This window comes from Mangifera indica, chromosome 16, assembly GCF_011075055.1.
Source record: "Mangifera indica cultivar Alphonso chromosome 16, CATAS_Mindica_2.1, whole genome shotgun sequence".
Classification (NCBI taxonomy): Eukaryota; Viridiplantae; Streptophyta; class Magnoliopsida; order Sapindales; family Anacardiaceae; genus Mangifera; species Mangifera indica.
In genome coordinates, this window is record NC_058152.1 from 5294665 (window position 1) to 5305351 (window position 10687).

Consider the following 10687-nt stretch of genomic DNA (forward strand, 5'->3'; position numbering starts at 1 on the left):
TTGCCATATCTATTACAAACACATCTACCATTATATTTGATTATTAGACTAAATCATTTATTCTTAATGCAAGAACAAGCTCTCTGACTCCAAATAGTTTATCTAATCTCCTTCACACATATCATCAATTTCTTAAAACATGGTCAGTCCCAAAATCATTTCCCCCCGCCCATCAGCACAAAACACTCAGAAGCCCTACTTCCCCACCCTATCTATTGGCCAATTTGGATAATCTTCCTTATCTTCTTTTTCTTTCTCTCTTTACCAATATCATCGATCTCTTCTTCATTATCATCATTATTAGCTTTTGATTTCTTTACAATACTGTCTTTGAAGACATTATCCTTATTCTCTAAAACTTTATAGTTTTGTTGTTTAATAGATGCAAAAAAAAGGCCCAAGTGAGTCATGCGATAATGAACAACATTAGCACTTGGTTTAAGACTTGATATTCTCTCATTCCATTCAAGAGATTCAAGAGGAATTTAAAAATAGGAAAAACTTTTCATTTAATACATGAGTGATTTAATCCTTGAGTTGAAGAGTGGGTGATGCGTTTATCAAAATGGGAAAGGAAAAGTTATATATATATATATTAAAAGTTTTTTTCAGTAATTTTATTATTAGGTATTTACCTATAATAAAAATTATTAACTATAATAATTTATGAGTAGGAATTTATCTTTTTCAAAGTTAACGGCAGAAGTTTTTCATTTCACTAAACTTTGGGTGGGAATAAGTGTTTTGGCCAATGTTATATAATATATGGGTAATGATACAGTCATGTTGAAAAGCGACCACGCTAATGAGCTGTTGATTTGGAAAAGTTACGCAGGGGACAGGCTGTGATGTGCCGGTGACCAAATTTTATATTGTCAAGAATGTTGCTGGTAGAATGAGACATCTCACTTAACCTCAGCCACCGACACATGTCCAATCTCTATGGCATTACTGTATTTTTACAAACAAAATAACTAACCAGATTACTAAAATGACCCTATTTTGGACAGGTGTCACATCCTGATTCGGTGCATAGGTACTGCTTCTGTAGCTGATCCTTGAGGAAAGTTGAAAGAAAGTTTGAAAAGTGAACCCAATCATTCACAACACCGCTACTTTGCTAGCTCACCATGTTATGTGCAAGCATGTATTGATCATGTATATGTACACATAAACGCAACATAAATAATGAATAAAGTATAACCAACTATTTGGAATATGTTAAGAATTAATATTTGATATTCAATAACCCCACTCTCCATTCTAGCTTTTTTATATATGACCTCTCCTATTTTTAGCTCCCTCGCTCTCTAACCTTTCTCTCCTGCACAACCTAAATACTTCTCTTCTTTCTTCCTCTAATTCTTTCAATTCTTCTACAGCAAAACCAAGATGAGTTCTGCAATGCTTAAAGCTCTCTTCTTTTTAAGCCTGTTGGCCACCTCATGCATGGCTCAAGCACCTGCACCCACACCAACACCAGTAAAACCTACACCAACACCAGCACCAGTGAGTCCACCGGCACCAACACCGGCTCCAGTGAGTCCACCGGCACCAACACCATCACCAACTCCAGCACCTGCACCTGCACCGGCAACTCCTTCACCCAGCCCAGCTCCAGTCCACGCTCCAACTCCATCACCAACCACCTCACCTGCCCCTACACCGAACGCCGTCTCTTTTCCTCCTGCTCCAACTCCCTCAGGCACTACTTCACCAGCCGCTGAGCCAAACCCGGCTGACATACCCAGCGGTAGCTTCGTCGACGGATGGGTCAACAGAGCCGCCATCTTCGGAACTGCTCTAGCTGGAACGTTCCTCGCCGCTGTTATTGCTTAGAAGATTTAATGGGATTTCTCTCACTGGGATCTCGGCTTTCAGATCGTGAGATCTGTTATTCTTCTTCGTTTGTTGAGTAGTGTTGTATTATTATTTTTTTAAATTTTTCTTTGATTCATTTTGCTGTGATTGTTGTCGATGATCATGATTAATTTTATATTATTATTACTGGGTTTGACTGGATTATTAATTTTAATGGGTCGGGCTATTCCTGTAAAACATCTGATGGGGAAAGAACATTTCTAGAGGCGGGGCTGGTGTACATGTAATGATAGTGGAATAAAACATTATGTTATTCTTTTATTTGATTTTTCATCTTTTTCAGTTCCAGCAAATAATAATAATAACTATTTGATGCTAGTTCTGGTCAGTAAGGTATTTTATACAGAGTCTTTTTTTAAAATAAGTTAAGAATCTAATAAGAACTAGACCCATCAATTACAAATGAGTGAAAGAGTAAATTAACAATGATTTAAAAAAAAAACAAAAACAAAAACAAAGGAGTTTTTACATGCTTCAGCATGATGATTAAAATATTTATACCAACGATGGTCACATTAATCTGAGTAGAGTATAAAAGTAATACAAAAAATTATATATTGTCCATTGTGTTATTTCTGTTTTCTCTCTTCACCCTCTTTCCTTTTTCCTTCCTCTTTATATACAAATTTTTTTAAGGGAAATGTACACTTAAAACTCTTTTAATTTAGGGTCTTGTCTCATTATTTGAATTTAAATTGGAGAGAGTTATGTCCATATAAATGATATATTTGTTTATGGTAAAGTTAACATTTTACTAGATGATCATTATATAGATATTGTGTTATAGAATTTAAATGAGTTTATCATTTTATAATTGAAAGAGAACTATTTCCCTCCCAAATCTAGACCTTTTTGTCATAGTGTATTGCAAACGAACAAAATTGTACATTGGTTGAGCACCATTGAGGGGATTAATTTGAGGTTTAGGAGTAGTAACTTGTTTGGACTTCAACATCTTAATTTTGAAGATAAATTAACTTTGTAAGAGAGATTTTGGACCGTTATCTGAACTATCAGAAGATTGGTTGTTTGGTTCTTTTCGATGCCGCTTTTCATGAACCATTGTTACAATTGAGAGAGTGTGAGTTGTGTTTGTGCTCCTCCTTCTAGCACCAAAATATTGATGCAATTCTTTTTATTAATTGATGTATGTAATTTATAGTTTTGTGTAAGATAAGTTATGGTAGCAGTGAATTGAATATTAGAAAACTCAGGTAAATCTACTATGCAAGAGTGAGAGAATGAATTGAATTAGGTAAAAAAAAAATTAGACAAAAAAGTTTTTATATGGTTCAACTTGATGATTAGAATACTTACGTTTGCTATGTTCTAAGTAGTTTGAGCATATTTCAAGAGTAATATAAAATTTTATGTGTTATATGTTGTGTTCAGATTGTTTTCTTCTTTTCTCTTTCTCTTATTTTTCATGTCTCCCTATTTACAATTTTTTCTATGGAAAAACATATTTAAATACCAAAACCCAAAATTCAATTAATATGTTTATCAAAATGTGCCTTCACTTCACAAAGATATTCAATAAACACAAATTGAAGTTGCCTAGTAGTTTACGTATAATTTTGTCTTTTTGATTGATGTTCCACTTTGTGAGGAGCTTAAATAGGCCTAGAAATTAGAAGAAATCTTTGACTGAGTGGTACCTAAAATACTATAAAAAAAAATTGATCAAATTAGTAAGAATTTTGTTTAACTTGTTAAAGCATTCGGGTTATTGTAAACAAGGTTTTCAGAATTAGATCAAGATATAAATCATTTTGAGTACTAGTTCTGATTAGACTGGTTAGACTATTTGGACTGACCGATTCAATTGGAATTCCAATTTTATAGAAAACCCTTAAAAAATTATGTCTAATTACATGTGCTTTACATATTAAATTTTATGTTATGCATACTTTTCACAATTAACAAAATATGTGCATTATTGAAACATAAATATAATAAGTAATAACCATTAACTTTGCATTAAAACAAAACATATACATTAAACAAATCCAATTTAACAAACATATGTATTATTGAACACCCAAACAAAACACAAATATAATATATACATTAAATAAAATATAACACCAGATAACCAACATAACCATTATTGAACAAATAATATTCAATTCAACATTTAACAAAACAGATAAAAAACATAATTCGTCTAATATAAAGTTTAATAAATAAGTAATTGGTCATTCTTTATCATCACTAATGGTAAAAGATCTTGTCATCTCTTCTATTGCACCCTCTATCATTTGTTCATCTTTTACTTCATCCTCTTCAATAGCATTATCAATAAAATTTATAGTTGAACATTTTATTTTCTTTCAGCCTAAAAATAAATTATTTATGCGAGTGTGTAAATATTTATGTAAGTGCAAAAAATGTTTTTACTTGAGAAATTATGTGACAAATCATAATTCATTGGATTATTATTGATTGAAATAGATCTCTTCATAAAACATTTGATCCAATTCATCTGCATTAAGGTCACCAAACTCTTCCTTTCCTTGTGCACAATCCAGAAGTCAGTTTTATTGATACTTTTATAATAAGTTGGATTAAAATTTGATTTTTTGTAATATAACCTAAATAGCCAAAATGATAGGAAGTAAAAAACTAAAAGATTAAAGAGTAATATTAAAAAATGTAATGATGTATAATTGACAATTGTGTTATCTATTTTGTAACTGTAAGTTATAATAAATAAAAACAAGATAATTTACATGTTAATGCTCCAATCTATTTCTCTTCTTAGTATGTATGCATTCAAAAACACTTCAATTACACTAACAGACTAAAGATGTTAAAGTTTGATTAAGAATTTTAATTACAAATTTCTATAAATTGAGAGTATTGTAGTCATATGTTCTCCATTATTCATTTGATACAAAATAACATGTAAATAATTTTGTTATGGAATTTCATAAATTAGAAAAAGAATTGAGACATAAAAAATATATAAATTAAATTCATACCAGGTCATATGGTTTTGCATGTTTTAATAGCAAACTAACATGAGAAACTTCTCTCATAATCGCAAAACAATATACTCTCTTCCACTAACTTCATCCAACTAACATTAAATATACATGTTTTACTTTCAATAATATCTAGGAAACCCTACGATACCTTTGGTTTTGCACATAAATATTCACGATCATATTGAAAGGCAAGATTCAAGTAATACATAGCTGCATGAATGCCTCGACGCAATGTCTTATCCCACCTTAATTTGATTATTTGAGTATAAAGCTTGTAAAATTTTTTTTTATTCTTGAACAACTTTTTTATCCTTAACCTAACTTTATACATTCCATCCTAGACATATCCTAATGAAGATCTCTTATTTGAGTTCACAATATGAAACAAACGCGTTCATGGACCCATAACTTTTACAATTATACCATTTCATTTTAAAAATCATTATTCAAAATTATGGTCACAACTTGTTTGCCCTAACTACACTTCGCATATCTAGAATCAATAAAAAAACTATCAATGACCATCGTTTGCAAGTAATGCTTATGTTCAAAAAGGCTTTGCAATGCAATGAAAGTTGTAGCAAATCGATTTGCACTAGGCCATATAATTTCTTTCCATCATTCTCTCTTCCTCATCCAAGCTATCAATAATGTATGATTATAAATAAACTTTGTCACAAATGTTGCACATTTAAAAATTTTGAATATGTGATCCATTTCACCAATTTATTTCAAAATCAAATTAATACAATGTGTTGCATAAGGTGACCAAGTAATATTTTGATATTTTTCAGATAACAATCTTCCAACTGCTTTATAATTAACTCAATTATCAGTCACAAAATGGACAATGCTTTTAGGTCCAACCTAGGGGTGGATACGAGCCGAGCCCGAACACTGTTTAGCTCGTTTTCGGCTCGTTTTTAATCAGCTCGGTTTTTGACTCACTTTGGGCTCACCGAGCTCGTCAAAACTTATGTTCGTGTTCAGCTCACTTTATAATTTAAGTGTTCGTGCTCGGCTCGCACCTAACTCGGGCTTGTCTCTAAATCTGGCAAGCCTAACCTGTTTTCCAGGGCATATCAGGATGTAAATTACTCTAGTTTGATAAATAATTAAACAGAGTAACAGAGAAGAAAGGTGGAAAACCTTGTCGGCGGTTGAACAGCAGAGAAGAAAGGTGGAATGGAAAACCTTGTCGGCGTATTTTAGTTTCGATTAATATTTTCGGCAGAAAAGAATGAAGAACGACAGAGAAGAATGAAAAACAGTAGAAAAAATATTAGGTTGCTGCAAAATACAAAGTCAACGCAGAAGATGCCAGCAAAGCAAAGCAAACTTTTTTATATAGTTGCTGCAAAATACAAAGTCAATGCAGAAGAAGTCATATATAATACTGCCAGGCTACAACCAACATATTAATAACGAGCTCAACTCGGCTTGCCGAGCCAGCCGAGCCGAACATTCCTCTGTTTGGGTTCGGGCTCACGTTTGTTTCTTGATTTTTGCTTCGGCTCGTGTTCGTATTCGCGTTCGCTTATAACAGGTTTGTTTCGGACTCGTTCAAGCTAAGCTCGTTTCGAGCCCGAAAAAGCTCGCCTCGAATCCAACCCTAGTCCAACCCATAATACTATTTCCTTAAACAACCCAAATAATGTGTCCACCCCCTTTACAACATTAGATGCATCCACTGGTTTTATAAAACAATCCTTTTTGGGCAATACACTAGAAAATTTATCAATGACTTATTAGAAATGTCTGTCTAACTATCAGTCACAAGTATACAGTCAACATCTTCCCAATTTTTTATGTAACTATCAATAGGTAATTAAACTTCATTCTTTGAATTATTTAACAAATTCACTCATGCTTCATAATATGTCGACAGCTTATATCCAAACCCAATTGGAGTTATGATATCTAAGAAATAAATAGAAGTTAATGCATTAAGAGAGATGCAAACATCATATAAGAATCTCATAATAGCCATGTCGACTCTCCATTTGGCTTTTTTTTCAGCCTAAACACTCCTTATTGAAGGTTGAGACTCATTGGCAGTTTTTGAAGCAAAAAAAAAAAAAATCATCAACCCCCATCATTCATTTTTTTTTAATCATTTATAAGTCTTTTTTGTTTTTAGAAGACCCAGTATCAATATTACCTTCATTAATGTTCATAGGAGGAGACAACCTTTTAAATTCTTCAACTGCAACATCACCCTCAAATAAAGGTACACTAGTACTGAAAAGAGTTTCATGCCAACTAAATTCTTGTCTTTCTTTATTTTTCATCGCAATATCACCTAATGCATTCACCATTTGATATCTAACATCATGAGACACTTTAGTGCATGGACTAACATCCCTTCTTTTTCTTGGCCAAATATTGTTTCATTCTATATATATAATCTCTTTTAGTTGTCTTACCACAATATAAATAATTTAACATGTTCCTTCCATTCTCACCTACACTATCAGAAACATGTGTCCAAGCAATATCACCTTTTACTTGAAATGGTGTTAAAGAAATCCTGGATCTAGATGATGACATACTTCCACTTTATTTATTTGTTGCATATAAAAATAAGAATAAAATCAGAATACCAATTAAAGTTAACAAATCAAAATATATATATATATATATATATATATATATATATATATATATATATATATATAATCAGAATACCATAATATTGATAACAAATCAATATTATAATGTTATTTATATTCAAATCAGAACATAAAGTTAACAAAATTATGGTTTTTCTCTACATCTTGATTATGCCTTTAGTGCATAGACCACTAGAATGCATATTGTAATTATTATATCATATAACATTATAATATTAATGACTATTATTGTTGAATCATATTATGCATAATTAATAAGGAAGATCGAATCGTATGGAGACATAATCGTATAATTATTAATGACTATCATATGTAGATAATTCATGCAATAATTGAAAATTATATAATGATTATCATATAATGTATAATTAACAGGAAAGATTGAATTGTATAGAGACATAATTATATAATGACTATCATAGGTTCATAATTCATAAAATATTTGACATGGATGTATGCATTAATTAAAATTATTTATTGTATTTTTTATGATAATCAATGAATGATAATCATGTAGAATTATAATCATGCAAAAAAATTTTAATTAACCATGATTCGGAGAATTATAATAAAATATAATTATAATCATGTAGAATTTAATTTCCTATACTATTCATCATTAATAAAATCTCTAGAATTCAATGCACATGAAGAATGGACAAAACACATTAAATTTACATAAGCAGAATAAGGTTAAATGCAATTACAAAGTACAAAGTCACAAATAAAAACATAGTTAAATAGTATTTGGATATGTGTTTGAGAACATAATAATGTGTTTGAGCAGTGGCATCGACAATGCAAAAACATATCATCAAGCATCATTACATTCAACTTACTACAGAAACATATCATTAATGATGATCACATTCAACTTACTCTAAAAACGTATCATCATTGACATTAAACTTACTACACAAAAGTATCATCATCATTGCATTAAACTGACTACAAAAACGTATCGTCATGGTATAACATTCAATTTACTACAGAAACATCGGAAGTCAACATTCAACTTACTATAGAAATGTTGGAAGTCAATAACAATGTTGACAATGTAGAAGGATTAGATCAATGGTGTCCACGACCATGCAAAAATGGTTGAAAGAACAGTGTGGGTGGACACCCAAGACTAGAACAATGGCAATGATGACAATGCAAGATTGAAGCAATGGCGTTGGGCAACACAGGTCTGGATTAGAGCAATGTCGACAATGCTTGAAACAAATTCGATTGAATATTGTGTACACATAAAACATTGTACACTGTGTAGTGTTTAATAAAAAAAATATATCAAGTTATATATTACTGGTTTGGTCTGGAATTTTTAATCGAATTTGGACTGTGAACTAGCAATGAAGCGCCGATCTAGTTGTGGTCCGGTATGAAAAAGTAAAGAAAACTATTTTTTCTAATTATAAAATCACTATAGTAGCTGGTTCATGGTCCGTCCGGTCTAGTCCAACTTTTCAAACCATGATTGTAAAGAGGATGACAAAGAGGAGAAGATGAATTTAGAACTTTTATTAATTATTCATTTTTAATGTTAGCATTCTACTAGATATATATACACAAACTATATATATGCAACACAAGCCTTTAGTCACTTTAACTTTCACAATGCATAATAATCTAATAATCTCATGGCATAGTTGGATTGTTACACAAGCTAATTGCGGAGTTTCATGTGCATCATTTAAACACAATTGTCATAAACATGTACTCTTTTATTATAAACAATCAATAATACAAAATTAAACTCATGAGTGTTTTGAAACAATTGCAATTGATTAAGCTATGTTAAACTGAGCTAAAATGAAACTATACAATTCTTCATTTAATCTCACGAGTAGTTTTGATGTACACCTTTACAACTAGACTAAACTATAGCTATTTTTTCAATGTACCATAAGAAAAATTAAAACAGTTTTAAATCCATTAAAATAATTTAATGTCATATACATCATTGTATAATTTGGTTGGTTTAGTAGAATCTAATTTTGTTCATTATAATTTAATTTATTTATCATTTAAATTAGTATAATCTAATAAATAATTGTAATTTTAATTTGTAAAATTAATTTATTTAACCTTAGTTATAGTGAACCTTATTAATATATATCTCATTAAAGTCCATAGTTATTGTTTCAGTTGAAAGTCATACTTGGTAACATCCTTGATCTAATAGTCTAACCTATAATTAAGATATTGTTCAATTTGGATATGCAATCCATTTATGGGCTTTGCAAATAAAAACATATTTTGACAATCTAAAGAGTTCACAAGCTATTTAACCAATCACAACTTAGCTTCCCTAAGTGATGTATGATGCACACATACAAATGAAACATTTTTCTTATATTTGGACGATGTGATATTTGTCTAAGAGTGTCATATTCTCCTCCCTTACGAGACTCAATGTCTTTACTAAGGTTTATCTCACTATTGCTCAAGAGGATATGTTGAACGACTTTGATACCATTATCATATCCGTAGTCCAATAATTTGACTCATTGTCAAGATATTGTTTACTTTGGACACACAATCTATTATGATTTTGCTTTTGGGCCTTAAAACCTAAAATCCGTTTTGGCAACTAAGGGCGTTCACATGCTATTTAACCAATTTAATCTTATTATTCCTACGTAATGTGAGATGCACACACACACCCAATATCTCTCTTGTGTTTTGCCGATGTGGGATTTGCCTAAAAATATCACATACTTACTCTTTAAATAAGATAAATGTTGTATATTTGCCTAATATTGGGGTGAACGAGTCCAAATACCCAGTGAAAAATTAAAGATCTAGAACCAAAATTGATCGATTCCTAAAATAAAAAACTAGAATCAAGATCGGCTAAGGTTGGTTTTGAGTAGGTTTTGATTCTTAGTTGAAATCTATTTTATAAAATTTTGTCCTTTAAATCTTTCTATAAACCAAAAAAATCAATTAAGTGTAATACTTTCTTTAGAAGTACTGCTCTTTAGAGGGAAATATTATAACATTTGACTTGTTTAGCACGATTATAACTGTTAACTTGCAAAAATTTAAAACATAACTTATGGAATTACAAAATACCCCTATTTATTAATAGTTTAGCATAGATGAACAAAGGTGTCCAAACATAAAGTAATAACATCCAACATATAGACATGTAGCAGAACTCAACCTAAAACATAA

At 30.8% G+C, this 10687-nt stretch overlaps 1 protein-coding gene across 1 annotated transcript; it reads left to right on the forward strand.

Moving 5' to 3' along the window:
* Window positions 1-1240: 1240 nt before the first annotated feature.
* Window positions 1241-2147, forward strand: LOC123199635 (classical arabinogalactan protein 2-like). The gene has a single exon (XM_044614665.1). It carries the CDS (start codon window positions 1393-1395, stop codon window positions 1837-1839), a length of 447 nt encoding a protein of 148 aa, XP_044470600.1. The 5' UTR covers window positions 1241-1392; the 3' UTR covers window positions 1840-2147.
* Window positions 2148-10687: the final 8540 nt, after the last annotated feature.